Source organism: Plasmodium vivax, chromosome 12 (assembly GCF_000002415.2).
Source record: "Plasmodium vivax chromosome 12, whole genome shotgun sequence".
NCBI classification, from domain to species: Eukaryota; Apicomplexa; class Aconoidasida; order Haemosporida; family Plasmodiidae; genus Plasmodium; species Plasmodium vivax.
The window spans coordinates 2,742,464-2,767,993 of record NC_009917.1 but is presented as its reverse complement, the minus strand read 5'-3'; the positions used below and the strand labels follow the sequence as shown (position 1 = coordinate 2,767,993).

Below are 25,530 nucleotides of genomic sequence, written 5' to 3'. Positions count from 1 at the left end.
TTTTTTTTTTTTTGTACAAATAATTGAGCTAAAAATGTATCTATACTTATGAAGGCTCACAGTATGCGCACATATGCTGGAGTATCTAAATATGCCTATAAATTTACGCCTACATTTTTCGTACCGTTGCATACTTACGCTGACACTTTTTGCAAATATATGCCCATCTGCAAGAATACGCACACGGAAGTGGGCGAATGTGTGCTTGCCAAATGAGCGATTGTGTGTTTGCCAAATGAGCGACTGTGTGATTCCTGAAATGGCTTCCTCTTCACGTACCACCTGTGTACTTCCTAAAATGCTAATTGCACTGCCATTTTTCCCACCTTGAAGGCCCGTGTAACAGCCACGCTACCCCACACACATTACTAACTGGTAAACCCACCCCCCAAAATGACGAGAAAATACTTCGTATCAGCCAACTGGAAATGCAATGGAACCCAGGAGAGCGTAAAGGCCCTGGCGGCGAGCTTTAATGAGTTGGACTTCGACCCCGCCAAGCTGGGTAAGTCGCGCGGGCGGCACTGCGCCGCGGCGGTGTAGGAGCCTATGCAGGGTGGCGATTGCTCTGTGGCGATTTCTCCACAACGCTGCTCCACAACGCCGCCCCCCCCCCACTGCAGACGTGGTCGTTTTCCCCGTGAGCGTGCACTACGAACTCGCGAAGAGCCTGCTGAAGCCAAAGTTCCACACGGGCATACAAAATGTGTCCAAGTTCGGCAGTGGGTCCTACACAGGAGAAATCAGCGCGGAAATTGCAAAAGACCTGAACATAGAATATGTAATCATCGGACATTTTGAAAGAAGAAAATACTTCAACGAAACGGATGAAGATGTAAAGGATAAATTGCAACAGTGTCTAAAAAATAACCTAAAAGTTGTTGTTTGTTTTGGTGAGTCCCTAGAACAGAGGGAAAAAAATCAAACCATCGATGTGATAACAAAGCAAGTTAACAGTTTTGTTCATTTAATTGATAACTTTGATAATGTCGTTTTGGCATATGAACCCATTTGGGCCATTGGGACGGGAAAAACTGCCACGCCTGAACAAGCACAAGAGGTTCATAAAGAAATCAGAAATATTGTGAAAGAAAAATGTGGAGAAAAAAATGCTAACCAGATTAGAATTCTCTATGGGGGTAGTGTTAACACCGACAATTGTGCTTCCCTCATTAAGCAGGAAGATATTGATGGGTTCCTCGTTGGCAATGCTTCTTTGAAATCATCCTTTGTTGAAATTATTAAGAGTGCTATGTAATATAAAAAAAAAAAAAAAAGAGAGAGAGAGTGACCCTTTGTAGGGAAGTCATCAACGTGATTACCTCCGCATCTGCATCGGCACAGAGGGAAATGCGAACCCTGACCGCACTTCCGACGCCGTACATCCTGTATATTACTTTTCATAAGAGCCATGTATGGGACACCTCCGTCTAAGCAATCGCACCGCCCAGCAGCCGTCACCACGTCTATACATGTACATATACACACATATAGATATGCTTCTTTTTTTTTTTTACGTGTGCTCGTTCCGCTCGTGATTTACGAAGCTGTGCATAGATCAGATCCATTCGCACATTGCATCTTCACATAATGCCATTTCGTTTATAAAAAAGAAAAAAAAATTTCACAAGTTAAAAAAAACAAAAAAAAAAACGTCAACTTTAGAGATTCATAAGGGATGATATAAATAATTCATAATAACACTTCACTTTTATTTGAAGAGTGAACAAAAAAAAAATGAGCGGTCCCCGTGGAGGACGCCAAACGGGGGTACATATGACTCACACATAGCACATAACGCTTATAACACGTCGAGACAAAAAAATAAACTTCAAAAGGAAGGGAGAAAGCCAAAATGTGTAACAAAAAAATGGTCAAATGGGGGGCGGCGCAAAGGTGAAATATGGGGGTTCACCACGCCACCCTCACTGGGATGACCTGTTCTTCTGAATGATCTTCGAGATGGAGGGCAGCAGGTCCTGGGTGAGGGTAACGTTCAGGTACTTCTTCAGCGTGCCCATAATTGTGTACGCCGCCAGATACTCGTCTATTTCGTCTACGTTTATTCTGCAGAGGGAGTCAATTGGGGGTGGGCGTAATGAGTAGGTAGACCAAGGAGAGACACACATCAGGGGGCCCCTCCCCCTTTCAGGTTGCCTTATTTTGTGCGCGTCCCTACTGCGCGTAAAATGTACGTTCAAGTGTCTCTCCTTTGGGGGGCCCCCAACGTGTCTGGCGCATCCAACGTTTCGAACGCATTGTGTGCCTACCTGTTCTTTATCTTTTCGTTGATCCCCTTGGTTGCCGCGAGTTCTTTTATTTTCCGCTCGATCTGTTGGGGGGTGGGGCAGTGGAGAAGCAGCAGTGTGGCAAAGCAGCAATGTGGGGAAGCGGAAATGTGGCAAAGCGGCAATATGGTGAGGCGGCATAAAGGAAACGCGGCTGCGGCGGGGCCACCAGCGCGCCAGTATGCACCGCTCAACCCGTCGAACCTCCTGAAAATTATCCGTTTTGCTCAAATTCAAGCAGGACGATATGGACCTGACGAAGTAGGACTGCGTTTTGAGCTGCAACGGGGGGGAAGAAATGGTAAACTGTGTGTGCATGTGTGGGGAGACCAAGACGAAAGGTGGCTTGTCTAGCCAAGTGCGCTAAGCTCTCACGAGTTTTCTCAACCGAATGGACCATCCCCCTCACGCACCTTGGAGTTCATCGAATTCATGTGCGGGATGATGTTGCTGATTTTGTCAATGCCGTAGAGGTTCATGTAGGTCTTAATGACTTTGCTGATGATTTCCTTGGAGTGCTTGTTGATTATGTACTCGGCCTTTTCGAAGGAGTCCTGCGGGGGGGGTGGAAGCGGTATAGAGACGGTGCATCAGCAGGGTGGACGCGGTGCAGAACCGGTTCAGCGGTGCATTAGTAGGGTGAACGCGGTGCACGCTGTGGACCGGCTTGCCGTACATTCGAATACTTGGACATCTCCAGATTCCTCTGGTACAAACTGCGGACGAGGCTCAAGCAAGCCCTGTCGATGTCGCTCCGTCTGACGTCCTTCAAGTCGGCTTGAAAAATTAAAAGGACACTCCTGCGGAAGAGGTAGTACTTCTGCCCATTCAGGTAGTGGCTCTTCCACTTCTTTATCACATTTATGTACTCATCAAATTTGGTAGAGTTGATCGAAATGATCGAGGCGACGTTGTAAAAGAAGGAGGTGAATAAGGGGAACTGTTCATACACGATGAAGGACATAAACTTTACAAACTGGATGACGAAAAAAATGTTATCACTTTTTAATTCGCTACATATGCTTATGAATATGTTAACCAATTCTGTCTTTTCAATTTTCATTAAGCTTTCATGTAGGTGATTAATTTTTTGTTCGCTGTTGGGCACATTTTCTGTGCATCTTTGGCTCCATTCTGCGAGGTCGCTAGTTTTGAACCCGTTTTGGGATTCACTGATTGGGTTGTTTTCCAGGTACATCTTCACAAACTCGCTCAGATAGTTCTGCGGGCCGACTGGCACTAGGCCGCTCGCCATGCCAGTGCTGCTAACCATGCCGCTAGCTATGCCGCCAGCCACGCCGCTAACCATGCCGCCAGCCACGCCGCTAACCATGCCGCCAGCCACGCCGCTAACCATGCCGCTAACCACTGGGAGCCTGCTCATGGTGAACTCTGCAGACGCCCCGGGCATGCTGCAAGACGCGAATGTGGCATTCATCTGAGGATTAGCATTATCCTTCCTCGACAAGGCAACGGAGCATTTGCCAAAGTCGTCGTAGCTGCTCCCCCCATTGGAATGTCGAGCCAAGCCACCGTCATCTGCCTTTCTGGTCAAATCATCCTTCTGAGCGCTCTGCAAATGGCCGTAACTTTTGCCCTCCCCTTGGGGATGCACCTCACCGATGGTTTGACTGAAATCCCGTTTTTGCAAATTATCACTTTTTATATAATTCACATTTTCGCGAAAAATATTTTGGTACACTTCCACAATTTTTTCGGATGCGTCCAATTTATTCTTAATATTTTGCAGCTCCTGCTTTTGCTCGAGTTGCTCAATTTTTTGGTCATATAAAATTCTCTGATTGTCAAAATTTCTCTTTATTTCATTCATTTCGTTGAATAAATTTTGGCACATTTTTTTGTAGGTGCCTTCGTCGGTTTGTTCACGGGTGTCCGCCTTTCTGCGGCGTTCCTCCCCACGGTCGTCATCACTGTGTGTGTCCGAGCGGGAATACGAACCTGTGTTGGGATGTCCGTTGGACTGCCCATGGGAATGCCCCTCGGGCTGCCCCTTAGACCACTCGCCTAACTTCCTGCTGAGCATCATTTTCTCCTTGGTCTCACTTTTGAGGAGGTCCTTCAAATTTCTGATTTGCCTGTTAAGCACGCACATCTCAACCTCGTAATATTTGGAAATGTCTAGACACTGCCTATCCACCAGGGTGGTGTGTTTCTTGTTCAGCACCTGCTTCAGAGTAGCAGTGGCATCCTGTTTGCACTTTTCAATTTCGTCTAAAACTAGCTGGTACTTCTTTTTCAGCTTATCCAATTCGTTATCCTTGTTGCTTATTTTATGATTCAATTTGGTGACTTTATTTTTATATATGTTAATGTCCTTCTCATAGTTGGCAATTTTTTTCCCTTGCTCAGCGATTTTGACATTTAGGTTTGTCCTTTCTTTGATGTCTTTCTTTTTCACGAGTTCGTTTTTTTGCAAAATTTCTACTTTGAGTTTTTCATTCTCCTCATTCAGGTTGTCTATCTTCTTCTCATATTCGCTCAGCTTGTTTATTTCTCCTAACAGGGAATTCATTTTTTTATTTTTCGCATTATTTTCGTTCGTCAACAGGTAGATTATGTCTATACAATTGTAAAGCAGTTTTTTCCAATTCACTTGATTCTTTTCTTTGTCTCCCTTTTGCAGATTTATAGATTTTTTTATTTTGTTCAATTTGAGGTGATTATTCAGCTTCTCAATTTCGTGTATGTCTTCCTCCTCCAGCTGGATCGTTTCTTTGGTGGATTCTCCTCCCAGGAGATGACTCCCCTGTGGTGGATGCTCCTCGTTTTGAAGTTCTTCAGAGCAACGTGCTGTCTTGCTGCCGCCCTTTGCCTGGTCGGCTTCCCCCACTGGTGATTCACCTGTGGTTCTAGTCACTCCGTTGTTAAAAAGAAGATTGTTTTTTTTTTCCCTCATCTCTTCGGCGACCCCTTCTACTGGCGCGACATCCTCGTCTGCCCCCACCTGGTCACCCTTCACACTACTGTTGCAGCACACCCCGTTGTCTCTTCCCCTGTTGTCTCTTCCCCTGTTGTCTCTTCCCCTGTTGTCTCTTCCCCTGTTGTGGTACCCCTCCGATGCGTGGCTCAAATTGGGCTCCTTTTCAACTTCGTTCAGGAGGTCCTTTCTCACTAAGTCGGGGCTCTTCCTCTGATTGAGCAACCTCTCAACTACGTCATTTATGCTGTCCTTTATCTTTTCCCGGATGAGTTCCGCCAGCGCCTCTTCACTAATTCGGTTGGCGGAGACGTCCCCAGGAACAGTACATGCAAATTGTTGCGTCTGACTGGACGTGGGCCCCACCTTGTTGGAAACAGCACTACCGGGGCGACCGTGCGAATTGCCAAATATCAACCCCCGTATGTCACTCGCATTGACGCTACCAAAGCTGCTATTTATGTAGTCGAACCAGTACTGCCTCAAATCGCGCCCGTCGATGACTTCCCTCCTCTGGGCAGAAACGTAACCCTCGCTGGATATAATCCTAACCGTGTTGTCGTTATGTCTCGATTCGGAGAGGTCGCTGCTTTCCTTCCCCCCGAAATCGGCTGTCTCGCCTAACCTATTCATACTGCTTTTGTTGCCCAAGGGGAGTGATTCTCTCCCCATTAGGGGGCCACTATAGAAGCCAACTCCATTCCGCTCATCCGTCTGTACATTGCCCATCCCATCAGCAGGTATAACAACATTTGAGTTGTTGCTGGGCACATTTCTGTACATTGCGCTCCCCTGTTCACCCATCCCCATGTGTGCTCCCTCAAAGGGCTGCAATTCATGTGGGTTGTTTATCCCCAAAAGGTTGACACCACCGCAAACATGTTTATTCACTCCCCCAATATCTACAGTGACGTTTTTTTTTTTCCCAACTTCGCCGGTGTAACTTGACGTTCTCTCCACCCCATCGTTATAATGGCTTCCCCTCAGGTACGCATTTTCAAAATTGTTGGAGAAATTTTTTTTTTCTCTCCCTTCGATTGAGTACATCCCTGCGTTGAGAAGAGCACTACTCGCATCATCACTTGGTATGTTCACATTGCTCAGCTTGGTGAAAATGATTTCATTTTTCTGTTTGGAAGGGTCGCTTCTCCGAGGTAATCTTCCCCCCTCTGTAGACAACTCGTGCACATTGCTATAACCCCTTCCGATGTTGTAATTGACACTTTTGCTCACCTCTGCGGATCTGCCCCACCTACTAGGGTTGTCCTCCTCTTGGCTGGCTAACTGCGTGGTGCTCCCCTTTAAGGAGTTAAAACGAAACGGAGGGTTATCACACCCTTTGGTGTATTCACGGGAATATACACCTGTGGGGGGGTCCTTACCCAACTTGCTTACCACATCGGCGCTATTTTTTCTATCCCCAAAACTGGCACTCCGATGAATTGCAAATTCGTCTATTTGGTTAATTCCCGTTTGGGACCTCTTCACCATCATTGAGTTAACCACCAGATTGTTGGTGTTCACATCAAAGGGTCTATCCTCATGGGTCTCTACTTTGCCATTCCATGGGCTGGCATAATTGTGCCCTCCTTTGTGCAAAGCGCCTTCCCCAGAGGAGATCTCACAGACGCCTGGTTTCTCCACCACTGAATTAGTTAGCGGCATGTCTCTTAAGGTTACACTTCTTCTTAGCTCACACCGGGGAGGAAAAGCGTCACTTCTATGCTTCCCCATGTGCAGCGGCATGGTGTTCTCCCTGTGGCATTGCTTCGAATCGACGAACAGATTGTCCCGAAACGATTTCGTATTCATTATGTGAAACTGATTTGACAGAAAAATGTTATCATTAAAGCTTACGTTATTATTGGAGATAATTCTTCCCGAAAAGTTTACGTTGCTGCTCTGTGCAATTCTACCATTCGTGGCTACATTATCTTTGCGCATTTCATTTTGGCCATTTCTTCCCCTCATCATGTTGTATTCTTCTTCACTCTTCACAAAATTATACTTCTGCGAACCGGCAAGCTTGAGGAGGGCCCCCCTCTCGCCCCCCCCGCTGTAGCTGCTTCTATTATGGGGGTCACCCCCCTGGTAAGAGACCATGTTATTATGATTAACCAAATGGGGAACAACAGCGCCTCCCTCCTCCGTAACAAAATGGCTATCCCCTTTCGAAGTTAACTCTTCCAGTGTGTGTGGCTCCTTTTCTGGCAAATAACCGCTAATTCCCTTCTGAGCCTCCTCCGCAGAGGGGGCAACTCCATCCTTTTCACCCTCACAGGGATCGTCAAGATTTCCCTCCTGCTCAAGCCCACTTTTGCTTGTCTGCCCAGCCAAATAATACGTAATAAATGGGGTGTTCGTGCCCTCTTCATCTTTTTCGTCCTTCAAATTTGCGGGGGTCTCCAGCTCACTCATATTCATCTTCCCAGCTGTTTCGAATTTCAAATATTCGAAATAACTCCTCGAGAAGCTTTTACTTGGGGTTTTATTTAAATCTACATCGTTCAGGTAGATTTTATTTAAGTTTGCAAAAATTTCATCTCTATTTTCATCATGGCCGTTGTTATATTCCCCCTCGATATCATCACCGTCGTGAAGAACGTTGCCGTCTTCATCCCCTTTGCTTCTTATCTCCCTCAAAAGGACCTCCGTACTAGGGGTCTTATATATGTGGTTTAGGATACCCCCCAGGGGGTCCTCTGCGTAGTTTGCGCCTTCCTCATTATGCTGATGGTGTGAATTGCTACTCTTCTCCCTCCCTTGTAGGCTTAAACGGTCCAGCGATTTTGACGCGCCTAATTGGCTCCTTTTCGCATGATCAAAGGCAGACAAACTGCCGCAACTTTTAATATTCCCCTTTTTTAATTTCTCATCGTAGGGATAAATATCTTTCGTCGAATCCTTTGCGAAACTGTTCCTCCCTAGAGTGTAACTGTACTGTTTGTGGTTCCTTTCCAATTTGAGCTCCCCATCATCCAGCAGGTTTGCATGGCTATGCTTTGAGAGATATTTGTTCACTTCCTCCAGTTGGTAGCTGCTCCTCCGGTCGTCACTGTCACTTTTTTCTCCCCATTTGGGGTACATTTCATCGTTGCCATGTCTGCTTCCTTCGCTGTGCCGTTCGTTTTGCCTTCCTGCATTGGGGTAACCCTCTGGGGGGGAGTCCCCATTTGGGCTCTCCCCATTTGGGCCCTCCCCTCTGCTTCCCTCACCCGTTCGCCCCCCGTTGGTCAACTTATCTCTCCGCCTCTTCAAAATGTCATCAATCTTCGTGCTGGTCTTGCACTTGATGTACTGTAACGAGCTGCTGCCTTTGTCTTGGAAAAAGTCATCATCACTCATTGTTCTCGCTTTGTAGGGAACGACACGATTTCATTCTTTTCATTTCTTCGGGGTGTGTGGGGGAAAAGGGATAGTAACACTTGGCAGATTTGTTCAGGTGAAAGCTTCACTATGACGTGGCGAACGTAGGTACTTCGCAAAACCGATGGGCTACTCGCCACCCGTTAGCCTCTCCCTCCCCACGCATAAGACACGCGACCTTTGGCTCTGTTCAATGCAGGACAAGTTTTGCTGCAAATGAAGTGCTAAACTGCGTCCAGTCGGTTAAAATGGGTATTATATATATATATATACATTTATTAATTTACCTATTTTTGACCCTCCTCGCCCGGGTAACTACCCCTTCGCGTGCGTTTAATGTGCCCGGAGCAGCTCCCTGCGATGACGCTTAACTTACGGAGTGGTTGCCAACACCCCTCGCGCTTCGCCAAAGCTTACAACCGACAAGGGCTCATATCAACGGGGGGCTAATCCGGAGAGGCAACTACCAAACAAATGGGGCGTACTTTCCTTTCCCCCCAAAATGGAAAATATTTATGTATCTTTTCTTTTGAGCCACTTATGCATTTGCGGCTGCGGAGTGGTCTTTTTCTCTTCCCCTGCTGAGCCGTTGATGGTCCACTTTCTCCGTCGGTTACGCCAAAAATGGGAAAGGGACAGGGATGGTTTCACAAATTTTGGTGACGTAAAAAAGTGGGGATTTACAAATGGGGGCGGCTAAATGGGGCGGCTAAATGGGGCGGCTAAATGGGGCGGCTAAATGGGGCGGCTAAATAGGGACGGCTAAATGGGGCGGCGCTGCTCGGCTTCCCCTCCTTTTTAAAAAGGGAGTCAAGTAGGTTTGTTCCAGCCGTACACACAGAAAAGCGCGCACGTGCGGGTGTAGCGCGAATGTTCTTCCTCATGCACGTATGGATGTAGCGCGCATGTTCTTCCTCGTACACGTACGTATGCGCGCAGATTCACCAACACGTGGGCGACTCGTCCATCCAGTCTGATGCTTGAAATCGCCTGGACTTGTTCCTCAGATTAATTATAAATGCATTTTTTTAAAATGGAAAAAAATGCAAATGAAGCATACGAAAAATGCGCAAAAAAAAAAAAAAAAAAAAATAATCATTGCGCAATTTAGTAATTTTTTTTGCTTAAAAGGCATAGCATACGCAAAAAAAAAAGGAAAAAAAAAAAATTAAATCGAAAATGTGAAAATGTGAAAACGGGGAAAATTAAAAGAGGAAATGCGTCACACTGCAAAAAAGGGGAAACTGCAAATAGGGGAACCCCCCTCGCAGCTTAATTAAAAAAAAATTAGGAACCTTAAGAGGCGAGCCCGACCCATGTGCCTACCCCTTCACCAATATTTGCCAAACGAAACGTCTCTTAAAAAGTAGACATTCCCCCTTTGCAAAGATGTACACTTTTACATGTCCCCCCAAGCATCACTCATATATATACCGTGACAGAGTGTCCTAATGCCACACTACAAAAAACGTGCATCGTACTACGTCATTTTTGCGGGAAGAAAGAAAGATAACCATTTATGAACGAACAGAATGCTTCATCCCTCATAGTGTTTGCTAACTGGCGAGCATTTTTTTTGGGGAAAAAAAATAAATTACCATTTTTGCTCCTCCCCTTTTGGTTGTAACATTTCCCAAGGGACGCAACCCCGCAGAAGTGCGCTCCGCTTCACAAGTCGAACGGGTAACACAGAAAAGGAAAAAAAAAAAACATGCACATATATATACACATATACATTTACATACACATATACATGCAGAAACACATGGTAAGGCGAATCCCCTGTGGCCTTGCCACCCCGTGGGGGTGATCGAACGAACTGATTCAGTAACTTCGCGCATCCTGTCTCCCACACCTCTTTCTATTTAGATCACACCTTAGCTGGGATGCCCTACCCGACTTTGGGGGGACATTCACACCGCCTACACAGCATGTGCCTCTAGGAGCGCGCCCTTAACCAGTGGAGCCTCCTCCGCACAGCCAAGTCTGCATGTTCGGAAAATTCCCCACCTTAAGATTATTCAAAGGTTAATTTACAATTGTGGAGGTAGTCAAGCTGCGTGCACGGCGTAAAAAGTGTTACAGCCAAAGGGATAAAATGCGTTACTGCCGAAGGGCTAACTGGAGAGCACCTTTAAACGGCCAGAAAATGCAAGAGCATGCACACAGAAGGGAGAAAGATGGCCTGCGCGCTACCACCCATTCGTCTGATTTGTTCACACCTGGGGAAGGCCAGACAGGTGGGGCTCCTCCCCCCAAGTGGAGAAAAAGGCACTGCACACAGGAGGAACCCCCTCCTCGGTCCCTCTCCCAAATAGGTAACCCCCCTCCTGAACGGCGCAAAAGCAACATAGTGTCTGCACCACCTCAGTCGCCCCCCTGACCCACGTACTGAATGAGGATCGGCCTGGAGAAATTCTCCCCGTGGGAATCCAGCTGGTCCGCGAGAATCGGCTTCTGCACAATGTGAATGTACCCCAAATTTGCCAAGTGCAAAGTGATGTAAAACAAAACAGCTACTTCATCCTTAGACTGCCTATTCTTCGTAATGAGGTCGAAAAAAATGTAGTTTATTTTCGTCGACAAATTCTTATACACCTCGAGCAACTCCTTGGCAATCAAGTCAAAGTCCTGGTTCAGATTTACATCCACTTGCACCGTTTTATCATCCAGCACTGAACCCTCATTGTCCTTGGTGAACACATTGGAGAAGTCATAATTCGAGTGGAGGGACAAATCCAGGTGGGGGGACGCCGACGAGGGGGTGAATTCGGAATTGAGTCGGTCATTTAGGAAACTCCCACTCACTTCTAATTCGTCACCTTTCTCCACGCTGCCGTTCTCTCCGTAGGGCACCAAGCTTTTGGACAGCTGACTCTGCAGGGGCAACCTAGAGCCCACGTCGTCCCTAAAGGAGAGGTCCCTCGCATTCAACTCGTTACCATTCAACTCGTTACCATTCAACTCGTTACCATTCAACTCGTTACCATTCAACTCGTTACCATTCAACTCGTTACCATTCAACTCGTTACCATTCAACTCGTTACCATTCAACTCGCTAACATTCAAATCGCTACCATTCAACTCGCCAATATCCAAATGGCTAATGTGCAAGTCCACCTGCTCGTGCTGCGAGGGAGAGGGATCGACGCTGAACCGACTTTTGTACCCACTCGGGTGGTTCTCACTCGGTAGGTCAAAGTGCATTCCGCCGACCTGCTCGCGCACCTCCTCGAAATGCATCATGTGCTTGTCACTTCGCATGGTCCCTGCTTCGTGCTCCCCGTCAAAGGATAAGAAGTGGTTCGACAGCGTCTCGTTCGATTCCATACTCTCGTCGATGTTGTCCAGGCACTTCTTCATGCTAAAGTGATCAAACGCGTTTTTATTTTCATACAAGAAGGATTTGTTACCCACTGAGCAGGAGAGATAACTTTCGAGGGCTTTTTTCTTCTTCTCACAATCCTGAGATTCGTACCCAAAATTTATCTCCAACTTGTGCAGAGTCCTCACCTTATCGGTGCTACTGTGCAGGAAGAAATGCTGAAAGGACGGGTACTCCTTCTGCATCTTCTCATATATTTCGCTATTTATCGTGTCGATTAGGAAATGCTTGTAGTCTACACTTTCGTTTTTCAGCATCCCCTTCATCACCGAATCTTTTATCATATAATTTTTATCTATGATGTGTTTTTCTAGCTTTCTTTTCTTCCCTACCAGCTGATTGGTGTTGGATCCATTCAGGAGAGAACCCCCGCCTGCATCGTTCAGAACAATTTGGTTATTTGCACTTTTGTCATTTTCCCCCGTTTTGGAGTTCCCCGTCTGCCCCTCGGTAGCGGCTCCCCCCTTTGCACTATCCGCCTGAGATACCTGCACGTTATCATCGTCTTCTTCGCCTTCTTCGCCTTCTTCGCCTCTCTCCCCCTCAGCGGCACGGTTCCTTCCCCGCTGTGCCTCCTCCCCCTCATCCTCATCATCATCCAGCCCGAGCAACGTGTTCAACTTTTTAATAAAAGCATCGTCGTCCTTCTGATGGAAGTAGTCAAAATTCTGGTACGACTCAAAGTTTAGGGCCCCCAAATAGGCATTCTTCTTGGACAGGTTTCTCTTCTTCTGGGGGGTGAACATGCTACCCACCATGACGTTGCTCATCACATCCAAGTCTCCAAAAGTGTTATGATTGGGAATCCTTTGCGCGTAGGGGGCATAACCATTTCGACCGTCCATATGATTGTTATTCATTGAGTGCATGCTCATAAACGGATTCAAATTGTACAAATCATTTCTGTTATGCATCGAAGCGTTCATGTTATGGTACCTTCCCATGAAATGGCTGTTTCCTGGAGACACGTTATACGGCATGTTTGCAAAGTCCCTAGATGTGCTCATCATCCCATTCAAGTTGTTATTCCCTGGTTTGCCATCATTTGCGTTTGCCCCCTTTCCGTTTTCATTTCCCTGTACGTTTAAGTTTGCAAAGGGCTGGTGAAACGCTTGTGCGCCCCCCACATTGGCGAATTCGTTCTGGAGGTTCCTCTTCTCTGTAATACCACCATCTGGGTGGTTCATCACTCCGGAGTTGTCGCCTCTATCCACCCCATCGTTGAACCGATTCATAGAGTTCAACCCGTCGCTCCTGTGCACGGAGTTAAGTTCCAAGTCGTCAAACCCACCCAGCATGCTGCCCCTCTCATTCATGGAGTTTTCCAAATTAGAAAACATGTTCTTCGGAATCATGTTGTTCAGTATAGAATTCTCCATGTTCAGATTATCCATGGGGTTGTGAAACGACTCGGACAGTGCCCTATTCAGATGCAGCCCATCCAGGTTGTTCATGGGGATGCTGTTCCTCGAAATGTAGGACCCCTCCAACGCCTTCTCCATGTCGTGGTAGTGACCCATGCTGCCGTGAACGCTGCTGTGAACGCTGCTGCGGTTGCTGGTGCTTCCGTTATTCCCACCCGCGTAGTGGTTATTAACGCCGCCACTAATACGACCATTCATGCCGCCATTACCGCTGCCATTCTCGGCTTCTTCATTTTCGTGGTCAAAGTTCAGGTAGTTCAGGCCGGAGATCTCCAGGAGCATCTGGTTGTTCATCTCGCTCTCGTTAAACACGTCGTTGTAACTGTCGTGCTGCGTCCCGGCAATGCTTATCTCATCAGCGTTCAAGGAAAAGCGAGATTTCCTCCCCGTGAAATTGTCAATTACGGACGGGATTAGCTCGTTCAAACCAATGGAACCCCTCTTTATGTTTAGCGAATTTCTGTTTAGCCTCTTTTTACTTCCACTTTTGTTACCATCATCTTCGTTGTCTTTTCCTATTTTTCTCCTCTTGGAATCTTTACCAGTTACCATCAAATCGTTCAATTCGTTGTCCTTATTTTTGTACAGCGACAGGATCTTCCTTTTTAAAAAATCGTAATCCTGACCGATGAAATAGACCTTCTTTTTGTATATGTTACACACCCCAATGAGCAGAAAGGAAAACGTTTTAATAGTCAAGCTGTTGTTCTCGACTCCTCTTAAGATGTCATCGCAAATTTTGTTTAAATCACAGCATACCATAATATTCTTCTTTATTTTGTTCTTATCAAAGTATGCATTCCATGCGTACCCTAGCGAATTGTTTTTGAAAGAATTCCCATAAATCACCAGTTGGTGATGATTGCCGCCGCTGCTTCCTTCCTGGTTTGTTTCGTCCCTTTGGATTACGCTCCTGCTCCTTTTAACCCTCGGGTTTAACGTGTCGCCTCTTCTCAGCACATCCATCTCGTCAGGAGGAGATATATATAAACGCGGTTAATTTGGAAAACTGTTCCTGGTTGCACGCGTTTACACATACATACGCACGATTAATATGTACATACGTGCATACATTCATGTGTGTGCATGTGCTTCCCCTTTACACTCGCTCAACCATTTAAGCGAACATAACCAGTAGTCAATATCTCGTAAACTTAAAAAGTTAAAAAAAAAAAAAAAAACTTAAATATAACGTGAACAGTGGAGAAGGGGAAAAAAAAAAAAAAAAATTAAGTACATTCCAAGTGTATGCATAAAATGAACCATTTAACGCAAAACGAAAAGCAGCCAAGTGACGCAAGGTGTTGTGCGCACGCGAGAATATTGTGCACGTGTGTGTATTGACAAGTTTAAAAAATACTGCTCGGTGGAGGGAGCTCCTTAAAAATTTTATTTTCAAAATGGGGTGACACGTAACATGTCAATTGTGTCAAAATGGGCAAAAATGGAAGCTGCGAGTGGATGCTCCCAAGTGAGCGCTTCCAAACGAGCGGGGGATTTTTCTAGAACAAACTGCCACAAAGCAGCTTTGGTTATAATTTTGCCACTCTTTGCCATATGCACTTTTGAAGCGCGCGATTGTTCCGCTGGGTGCCGAGTTGTATGCCAATAGTGCCAGATTAAAAAGTGAAGAGATGAACGAATAAGTAAATAAAGAAGTGAATAAATATGTAAATAAATAAATACATGTATAAGTAAATACATGCATAATAAAAGGCCATAAAACCGACTTCTCAGACACCCAGGCAGTTGTGCAGCGCGCTTACAATTGCTCGCCACCATAAAAATTGTGCCACCAGTTGACAATTTCTCGTTTAAAAAAAAATTGCTTCACGTCAGCTGATTAAAAAGAAAAAAGGCGAACGATGATGCATGCTTGCTTTATAATAAATTTACTTCAAAAGATGGCTCCATGCAACTAAGCGAGCAGGAATATGTTGTCAAGTAGCTCCTCGAGAACGTATGCACGAGGGAGGGGTGCGTTTGCCGTATGGATAGAACATACGTGGACGTATGCACTTCTGCGCGTATGCAAAGGTGCGCCCTGGCATATGTGCACCCTATACGCTTGGTCAAACACAAAACACAAAATTTTCACTTAATAATGTACAAACGTAGCACAAAAAAAATAAAAGCCAAATTCAAAAATTGTCTATTTTTTGCCAAATTGCCATAGAAGGCAAATAAATGTAATGTATTCATAAGAGGGGAGGGTCATATACATGCGCGAAATTTTCCATGTATCGCCTCACGTTTCCGGCAAAAGGGCATATCGCCCTTTTATTTTATTTTTAACTCCTTCTAGTTATTCTTCTGAGACATCCCTCACGCTGGATAAAACGAATAACGCATTGTGTTTTTATAAGATACTTTAAAAAGTGGTGACAACTGGCGCAAAAGTGAGGGAAGAAAAATGTAAAGCGCCATACGCAAGGGGGTTAAATAAATAAAAAAAAAAAATCGTAAGAAGAAGGGGAAATTTTAAAAAGTTATGCACCGTTCATAATTTTTTTTTAAATATCCCGCTGTTTTACTTTTTTTTTTTTTTTTTTTTTTAAAACCCAAATGGCTAGCTGCTCCTACCGCTTGCACAAACTTTTTCGTCGTCAAAATGGTTAAGCAGTTTTCCCGCGCAACGCTTTGGATTAACGCCAAAAACGCCAATTTTTAGTTTTTACAATTGTCGTTTTTTTTTTCTTATGAGATCACACCGCTTCTGACAAAATGGCAGTCTCGCAATTCTCAAACTTCGAGCGCACACACATGATGGTGATGGTGATGGTGATGGTGATGATGATGATGAAGGGTGCTTATGTAGCTTTCCTTGTGGAAATTTCCCCCAATATAAGAAAAATAACTGGCTCCACTTCTAATTGTTCCAAACGCTTTTGTTTTTATCTTCCAATAGAAGGAGACAGAGCATGCCGTAAGGGGGGGGTCCTCTCATGCTGCACAAAATGTTACACCCTTTTATGAGCAATTTTTTCGTTCGGTTCGTTGAGAAAGATGCAAAAAAAAAAAACATAAATCGCCTTTCATTCAGCCCAGAAGGTTTAACCTTATCAAGTAACCATTTCACGGGCTATAACAATTCGGCGATGGGGAGGAGAGAACACATCTCCTCCGGGGCGACAAATTACACCTTGCTGCTTCTTTACATCATGTGGGGTTGCCCCAATTGAAACAGCGCTTGTCAGGTTCCGCTGCGTTTGTATTGCGAACTTGGAGCGTTTCTTTTTTTTTTTTTTTTAAATTTTCATCACCATTCCACGCGTCATCGTGCCCCTTTCAAACCGTTAGCACAATTGCGGGTAAAAAGAAATGTACGCGATTTACACTTGTTGGCACTTCTTTTCCTGCTTCACGCACCATTGGCGTCGCGATGATGTACATCCCACTGCGATATTACCGGCAGAAACTCCAACTTTGATCATAATTATTTGCTAACCGTTTCTACACAGCGATTCTGTGCTCGGTTAACATTTAAAATAATTGAACGTTCGAACCAGTTTGCTTCCTCCCGAAACGTTATTTTTGCCGCGCAGAGGAAGAGCTATAAACTTGTACATAGGGACATATACACTCACAAGTTAAGTCAAAATGGTAGAACGCATTTTCTCAAACAATCCATGAGGCATATTCCCACATTTGAAAAGTTAACAAAATGAGCGTGTGTTTGAAGAATCCCTTTTCAACGCGCCAAAGTAGCCGAAAAATAGCTGCGTTGGTAAACGCCGTTTCCTGCGAACCCATAGGCGCACAGTACTTCTCGAACCAGTGAAAAGGAAAAAAAAAAAAAAAAAAAACACACTATTGTATTATTTAACCAAATAGTGCTCCCCAAATATGCCATTTTGCACACCCTCATGTAGAGAAAAAACATAATAAAAAAAAAAACATGTTAACCATACGTAGGAGCATTTCCCAACCCAACACCAATGAACTTCCCCCGTTTTGACGTATACATGACAAAATAAAAAACCCTGTGTAAATTCCCCACTTTAACTTGTTCATTTCGCCCTTTTAGCTAGTGCACGTGGAGAATACACCAAAAATGATAAAAATAAACGGAATAATTTTGCTTTACTTTTCTGTGCTCAATTTGGTGTGTTGTCTTAATAGCAACTTTTGTAAAAGCGCCTACATTTTGTACTCTCCCCAGTCGACGAAGGTAACAGTCGTTCCTATTTGGCCCCGCACATAGGTGCACGCACGTTTACATATGCGCATTCACGTTTGCATAGGCGCATGGCTTTGCACACACCGCGCATACACAGCTAGAACGCGTTACATGGGCACGCTTCTCCCCCCGTTCAGAGGTACAAGGCCCCCTTCAGAAGATGGAATAGCCCACAGAACAATAACGTACTAAAAAAAAATTTAAAAAAGCGCGTCGATTGAGCCATTTCTGTCAAACGACGTAACTGAAAAAGAAAGTCGCCCTCTCCCCCCAAATGTTACTTTGCATGCTTCTTTAGTGAAACGTGACTGTGGTTGTCCGCATGCTGCCAGGCGCAAACGTGCGGGGTAGCCACGGACACAGTGCATACTTATGCGGGATAGCCACGGACATAGTGCATACTTATGCGGGATAGCCACTGCCACAGTGCACACATCTGTGGTATCCACCGCTCACGTGGCACACCGCTCACCATCGTGTGATCACCACATTCTCCCGCGCCTACCGTATCTGAGTGCCACATCACGCCGCCCCGCTGCAACCACTCCGCCGCAATCGCTCCACCGCAACCGCTTCTCCAATGAAGACGCCCTAAAAACTGCGCACATTTGAATGACCCGCCGATTAAGCGTGCACCAATTTTGTGCCAATTAAAAACACAACCTTTATTTCGAACTCTAAAAATTGTAATCAGAATTTGAGCGATTTAAGAAAAGACCAGAAATCGACTGAAGATGTGTACAACGAAAATGTGGCAAGGCAAAGCGACCTGAAAAATTTTGCAAAAGATATAAACGATAATGTCTACATCGAAACGAATAGGAGGGAAAGGAGGATAAAGAGGAATAGGCACTTGCGTTCCCTATACAGTAATAATAGCATACGGATGTCCAATTTTATTTACCCGATGTTCATTCATGAGGAGGTACAAATGGATCCGCGCAAAGAGGGAGAAGAGCGCCCAAAGAGGAAGAGCGCCCAGAGAGAGAGAAGAGCCCTCCTTTGCAACCGGGCCACCTCTGTACCACTCCCCCGTATGACACCCCCCCCGCAGGATGCCCCCAAGAAGGAAACCCAGCTGGATGGAATCCACACCTACAGCGTAGACGGAATCGTGAAAGAGATCGAAGAATGCCTACAATTGAATATTCACCACTTTATGTTTTTCCCAGTCGTGAAGGAGGAAAAAAAAACGACGTACTGCTCCGAATGCTACAACGAAAGTAGCTACTTCTGCAACGCGATAAACAAAATAAAACAAAAGTTTAAAGACCAAATTGTCATTTACGTGGACGTGGCTCTGGATCCGTACAACATATACGGGCACGATGGAATATATGACGAGCGGGAGGGGGAAATACTCAACGACGTTACGGTGCACACGCTGGTGAAGCAGGTAATGCCTGCACGTGGGGGGGACTCCTCTGAGTTTTTTTATTATTTTTTTATTTTTTTTTATTTTTTTATGATTTCTTTCGAGGGCCTTCCCCACTCGCGCAAACGAAGGAGACGCATCATTACGGTGACTCCTCCCACGTTTACCCCCTTTCGCAGGCCCTATGCCTAGCCAAGTGCGGCGCCGACGTGGTGTGTCCCAGCGATTCCATGGACAACAGAATTGAACAAATTAGGAAAAACCTGGACTTTCACAACTTCAGAAACGTCCTCATATTGTCCTACACGTGCAAGTACTCCTCATGTCTCTATAAGCCATTTAGATCCATCCTGAATTCCAACATTCACAAAAACGTCGTCAAAAATAAGCAGTCCTATCAGCACGACTTCAACGCGTACTTTGACCTCAACCATGTGGAGAAGCGTAATAAGCGAGGAGGCGCTCCAAAATGCACCTTTTTGGGCGTATATATATATGTGTGTGTGTGTGCCCGCCGTTTTGCGCTTCCCCGCAAAGGGAGAAAAAGCATATACGTGTGAAGTCTCCAAAGTTTTGCAAATAAATCGCATTCTTTTTTTTCAAAATTTGTATATTTTGTATATATATATATGTTTTTTTTTCCCCCCTGCAGACATCGCCGAAGGGGCCGATATCCTCATGGTCAAGCCGTCGCTATTTTACCTAGACGTGGTCAGCCGCATTAGAAGCAGAATGGACAAACACGCCACGGTGCCGCTGGCTGTTTACAACGTCTCTGGCGAATACATGATGATCAAAAATTACGTCAAACAGTTGAATGCACACATAAATTATGAAAATGAAATTCTGACGGAGCTCTTTAAGAGCTACCTACGATCCGGGGCAAACATAATTATCAGCTACTTCGCCAAGCAGTATGGTTTGTACCTCAAAGATTTGTATGACCGTAATGTAGACGTAGACGACGATTTGAACAGCAATTTTAACGTCGAATTGACGCTATAATGGGGGTAGTTAAAAGAGGACGCCAACTTTTAAAGGGGAAAAAAATTAACAGAGCGCATGTGCCTATTTTTCCATCGCCACGCGGTCGAGTGAATTGCAGGCGTTCGTATCTGCGGTGTGTTAAGTTGTTTCTCTTTTATTCTTTATCTTTTCTTTTTTCCCCCCATTTTGTGCCTCTCCCATTTGGCGCGCTTATACAACTTATGCGTTTTTCTTTTCCGCACACTTTTATCGTGCTCCCCTCCGGGCACCTTCCCATTTTTCACCCCCTTCTTGTGGACAATACGACACCAATTTAAAGAAAATTCAACGTTTGCTCATGGAGAGGGCGAGTGCTCCGTCCGTTTTCGATGCGGGGCGGTTCCAAATGGGGCGCGGTTGGGGGACAGAACGGGCACAAATAGGGCGTTCCTTCAGTTAGCCACAGGCGTACATTTGTACGCCGCGTGCATATGTGTACACCGAGCGCATATGTGTCCACCCAACTTCATATGCACCCACGGACATGTGCCATCCAGCCGCCCTCACCTCCACGCCCCTCCTTCAACCCCTTCCTCAGGCGAACGAACTACAAGAAGACGACGATTTGATAAAGGAAGAACTGCCCAACCGACTGACCAGCATCATCTACAAAAAAAGAAAAAGCAAAAATAAAAAAAAGTACATCCTGAGTAATGAAAAACACGTGATATTACCTTCGCACAGAATTTCAAATGAATACAAAAATTACACGAACCCGATTGACTATAACTACGAGGAGATGCACGTCTACATGGAAGTGAACACTGGCAGTGTGAATGAAAAGAAGAACCAGCAGGGGATAAGTCACCTCTGCGAGCATGTCTCCTACATGGGTTCCAAGTAGGGCGCTGTTTGTCCCGGCGTGGCCATGCTGCGCGGGTTGCCTCGGAAAGGGGCGAGTCTTTTCCCGCACATGTTTACACACCATTTTGCGCACACCATTCTGACCGTACGCACACCACCCTAACCGCACGCACATCCGCAACTTCACCTCCCCACCGCCCCACACAGAAATCGGAAAAACATCATCGACAAGAATATCCGCACGAACGCCTACACCGATTTCCACCACATCGTCTTTTACATAAGCGTGAGCCTGAACAAGGAGCTCTACAAAGAGAACTCCCTGAGCCACTTCCAGCACGACCATATTATTAAAACCGTTAGGGAGGACCAAATTGAAAATTACGACATCTACACAGTAGACGAATTTAACTACAAGCATGCCATCCTGTCCAAGTGCATTGACACCATGGTGGAGGTCCTAAAAGGAGAAACTCAATTCAACAGGGAACGAATTGTCAAGGAGAAGAAGGCCATCTTTTCAGAGTACAGCATTATCAACACGGTGGAGTACAAAATGAACTCGGACATTATTAAAACGCTCCACAAGGAAAACAGGTGCGTCGCGAAGCGTGCACGCCACTGGGGGCGCCGCCTCCATCACCGCCTCCATCACCGCCTCCATCACCGCCTCCATCGCTACCTCCATCACCACCACCCCCACCGCAGACTGAGCCACCGACTGCCCATCGGCAAGCTGGAGCTGCTGAAGAGGTACGAGCCAAAGGACATCAAAAAATACTTCGACCTCTTCTTCAGAACGGAAAATGTCAACCTGTTCATCTACGGAGATGTCAACGTGGACATAGCGCGCAAGTTGGTAAGCGAAAAATTTCAAAACGTGAAGAAGGAGGAACTGACACCGGAGGATATGAAGTACCTGGCCATCCTGAATGACAACACGTTGCGGTCGAGAAATAAAAACTTACCCGCAATTGTACACATGTATGGCAGTGACTGCTCAGGAAAGGGCCACCCGGAAAGTGGCCCCTTAAATGGATCAGCAGATGAAATGGGTGAAGTGTGTGGGGAGGAGCCCATCATAGGAGGCGCCGACACAGGAAAGGAAAAGATACACACAGGTAGGGATGGCACACCTGGCGATAAGAAGGACACTTCTGAAGAGGTCCACAAGGGTTCCGCCACTCCCCCCCCGAGCGGCGAACGCTCAGATGACGAACGCTCAGATGACGAACGCCCAGATGATGAACTCCCCAATGACGAACTCCCCAATGACGAACTCCCCAGTGACGAACTCCCCAGTGACGAACGCCCTGATGAGGAACGCCCTGATGAGGAACGCCCTGATGACAACATCGCCGACGCGCACAAACTCAACGAACTGCGAAGCACGCTTCAAAACGAAGCCCTGAGCGAGCTGAAGTTCAGGGCCTACCTCAGCGAAAAGTACCAACCGAAATTGGAAGAAGAAAAAACTCTGAACAAGTCAGGCAAAAAAGAAAACCCCAACCTGACAACAGATTTTGAAATTATAAAATATTCTTTAAATAATGTCAACATAAATATACTGATGAAGGAGGAAATAAAAAGCATTCGCACGATGGAGGATTACAAAACGTATGTCATGAAGGACGTTATGTTTTATTGCCTGTCCTTCCGATTTAACGTGTACAAGCGTGATTTATTTAACGGCATCGATATTAATGAGTACACGAATATTAACGAGGGGGCCACCATCAGGACGGTGGAAATAAAGACGACGACAAAATCGTTCGCAGAGGCTGTGACAGCTTTTTACAACTTCATTAAGGGTTTGCTAGCCCATGGGTTTAGCAACGACGAGTTACAAAATTATCGGGCCAACGAGATTGAGTACGACGATGCGGGGGGAGGTAGCGGCGGTGGCGAAGGCGATTGCAGCTCCTCCAGCGGGGCAGGCACAAAGCAGATGAAGCTGGTGCACCCAGAAAAGGAAGAGGAGGAACAAATTTTGGAAACCAGAATGAACGAAATGTACACAGACGAAATACAAAAAATTATCGACTACAATTCTTGCAAACATGTGTACCTGAATGAGAAGAGGGAAAAAAAACTCAAGCAGGAAATTTTTGATAATTTAAAAATAGAACAAATTAATTCCTTTGCCAAAAATTATTTTCAGTATTTGTTTAACATATTCAAGGGAAACACCAATTTTAAGCCCAACTGTGTTATCATCCACGTCCCCAAAGTAGACTTCACATCCTTCCGCGAGGATGACGTGAAGAGGCTGTTCCTAGACAACATCAATTCGGTGTCCGACGTCCCCAACTTTTCCCTAAGCTTTCAGAACACGTTACTCTCACAGAGATATTTGTATGAGCATATCACAACCAAATTGCACATGGCTAGGTACGTGCAGCCCGGGGCGGGGGACCCACCCAGGAGAGACATATTCGCGGGCATCCTTCGCAAGATTGACCAGATCAAGAGGGACCGGCAGCCCTTCCCGTGCGTCCTCCCAGGTGTGGAAACGCAGACTAAGATTAACCCGATTGGCACGATTTGCACGATTGACCCGATTGGCACGCCTGGCACGCCTGGCACGCCGACCAATATGGACACCGCGCCCAATTTGCCCCTCTTCCGCGCGTGCTACGGCATGGATGGGGAGGACGACCTGCAAACCCCCCAGGCCACACACCTGAGGCACCCCGCGCGGGGAAAGAAGAACACCAAACTGGACCAAGTGCCCAGCGAATTAATCATGGGAGCAACCGCGGACAGACTCAACCTGAAAAGATATGTGGCGGCGGAGAAAAGCCAAAGAGAAGTTGAAAACTACCAACTGGCAAACGGGATCAAAGTGAACATTTACAAAACACAAATAGACAAAAAAAACATCTACCTGAGGTTAATCATACCGCATAATGACATCCTGAAAAAAAAAAAAAAAAACGTGTTCCCCTTATTATTCTCAGTTATATGCCTCTTCGAGGGGGGAGAAATTGAAAGCATCAGTCGAGAAAACGTCGAAATTCATTGCAGCAATAGAAGCATTAATATATGCATTGACATTAATGACGAATATTTTTTTATAGATATTTATACGTATAATAAACACGAAAATGTCAACTCTGCCTTTTCCATACTTAACAACATTTTGCTGCAAACGCGCCTTGAGGAGGCTGCTCTCAAGAGGGTCGTGGACAAACTCCGGAAGGACTTCTACGAGTATAAGAACAATCTCCAGGTAGGTGTAGCGCTGTGGGGTATTAGCGGAGCTGCGTTGGTGTAGCACCGTGGGTGCTGCGTGAAAGCCATATTTTCCCGCATTTACCTGCACTTACCCGCATTTATCCTCATTTACCCACACTTACGCCGCATTTACCCCGCATGTGCGCCGCTTCTCCCCCCCTGCAGTCCTTCCTGCTGGGCCAAACCCTCTCGTACCTGTCCGACGGCGCGCTGGGCTACCAAAACTTCGACCTGCGAGAAGCCGAAGAAATGTCCCTGGAGACGGTGCAGAAGGTGCTAAGGCACCTCTTTAGCGACCCCTCCCTGTTTGAGCTCACCATTGTAGGAGACACATCCGATTTCGTTCACTACTACGTGCTGCACTACATTGGGACGCTTCCACTTAGAAGAGAGGCGTCCACCAATGGAAAAGAAACAATAGTGAATGGAGTAGCAACCACCCAACGAATGAATCTCCATGGTGATGAAAAGAACCCACAGCAAAACGACACACCCATCGGAAGGGACCCCCTAAAGGAGGAGTACTCCCTGCTGTGCCCACTTCAAAACTTCGAACAGAAAATAAAGGAAGCCACCTACGTCTATTTAAACGAAAAAGAAGATCACGCCGTTTTCCTCCTCATCGGAAAGAGTGCCAACCACTTTGGCTTCCTCTCCAATGGGGTGCACATATCGCTATACCTACTACAGTTTTTAAAAAAGGTTCTCCATCACAAAATGGAAGATGAGCATGTCGAAAAAAACATCACAAGTGAGGGATTCACCCAACTTGTAAATCACATCAACGTGGAAAAATACAAAAAGGAAGATATCACCGAATTAATTACAAGAAAAAAAAAATTATATACCAACCCGATATTCTTCAACGCAGTATCTTACATCATTCAGTACATCCTGAACAGTAAATTATTTCACTATTTGCGAGAAAAAAAAGAATTAACTTATGATTCTTCCTTTGAATTTATAAATTATGAAAAATATTTTGCAGGTTTTTTTACCTTGCTTGTTCAGACAAATCCGAAAGATTTAAAAATTATAAAAAATGAAGTTCTTTCTAGCTTTGAAAATTTTACAAAAAATTTTTACAACTATTCTGATTACTTGATAGAAAATGCTAAGCTGTCTTACTTAAATAAGAAAACCAAAGATTTGAAATTCTTTGTCGATAAAATCTCAGGGATGCAGCTGACCCACTTCCCACTGAAGTATAAAAATAAATCCCTGCTGAGGGATAACCTTATACTGAGTAGAATCGAAAAGATAGACGTCCTCTTGACCCTATATGTCCTCTTCAACCAAACCGCAGGTTACCACATATCCTGTGGAATTGCCTCCCCGAAGGATGTTTGGGCGGGCGTTTACAGAAACATAAACGAGTTGTAACTGCAGGTGTGCTTACAGTTGTGCTTGCAGTTGCAGTTGCAGATTTACTGAATCGCGGCTCCATTTTGGTTGAACCGTTCCCGTGCGGGTAGCAACCTGGACGCGCCTATACACCATAGTGGTG

At 45.6% G+C, this 25,530-nt stretch overlaps 5 protein-coding genes across 5 annotated transcripts; 3 read left to right on the top strand and 2 right to left on the bottom strand.

Annotated features, from left to right (window-relative positions):
* The first annotated feature begins 73 nt into the window (after positions 1–73).
* On the top strand, positions 74–1,606 carry PVX_118495 (triosephosphate isomerase, putative). The gene is made up of 2 exons (XM_001615942.1): positions 74–505; positions 624–1,606. The coding sequence occupies exons 1-2, from the start codon at positions 394–396 to the stop codon at positions 1,256–1,258; spliced, it is 747 nt and encodes a 248-aa protein (XP_001615992.1). The 5' UTR covers positions 74–393; the 3' UTR covers positions 1,259–1,606.
* Positions 1,607–1,925: 319 nt separating this feature from the next.
* Positions 1,926–8,571, bottom strand: PVX_118490 (hypothetical protein, conserved; the record flags this gene model as incomplete). Its single annotated transcript, XM_001615941.1, has 5 exons — positions 1,926–2,067; positions 2,271–2,332; positions 2,493–2,567; positions 2,702–2,842; positions 2,965–8,571. 5 exons carry the CDS (start codon positions 8,569–8,571, stop codon positions 1,926–1,928), a joined length of 6,027 nt encoding a protein of 2,008 aa, XP_001615991.1.
* A 2,078-nt stretch (positions 8,572–10,649) lies between these two features.
* Positions 10,650–14,367, bottom strand: PVX_118485 (hypothetical protein, conserved; the record flags this gene model as incomplete). The annotated part of the gene is made up of 1 exon (XM_001615940.1): positions 10,650–14,367. The coding sequence occupies one exon, from the start codon at positions 14,365–14,367 to the stop codon at positions 10,960–10,962; it is 3,408 nt and encodes a 1,135-aa protein (XP_001615990.1). The 3' UTR covers positions 10,650–10,959.
* Positions 14,368–16,764: 2,397 nt separating this feature from the next.
* Positions 16,765–20,273, top strand: PVX_118480 (delta-aminolevulinic acid dehydratase precursor, putative). The gene is made up of 6 exons (XM_001615939.1): positions 16,765–17,572; positions 17,719–17,766; positions 18,276–18,506; positions 18,636–18,977; positions 19,136–19,400; positions 19,609–20,273. The coding sequence occupies exons 1-6, from the start codon at positions 17,456–17,458 to the stop codon at positions 19,959–19,961; spliced, it is 1,356 nt and encodes a 451-aa protein (XP_001615989.1). The 5' UTR covers positions 16,765–17,455; the 3' UTR covers positions 19,962–20,273.
* A 193-nt stretch (positions 20,274–20,466) lies between these two features.
* Positions 20,467–25,492, top strand: PVX_118475 (metalloendopeptidase, putative; the record flags this gene model as incomplete). Its single annotated transcript, XM_001615938.1, has 4 exons — positions 20,467–20,822; positions 20,994–21,383; positions 21,495–24,018; positions 24,189–25,492. The coding sequence occupies 4 exons, from the start codon at positions 20,467–20,469 to the stop codon at positions 25,404–25,406; spliced, it is 4,488 nt and encodes a 1,495-aa protein (XP_001615988.1). The 3' UTR covers positions 25,407–25,492.
* Between the last annotated feature and the right edge of the window lie 38 nt (positions 25,493–25,530).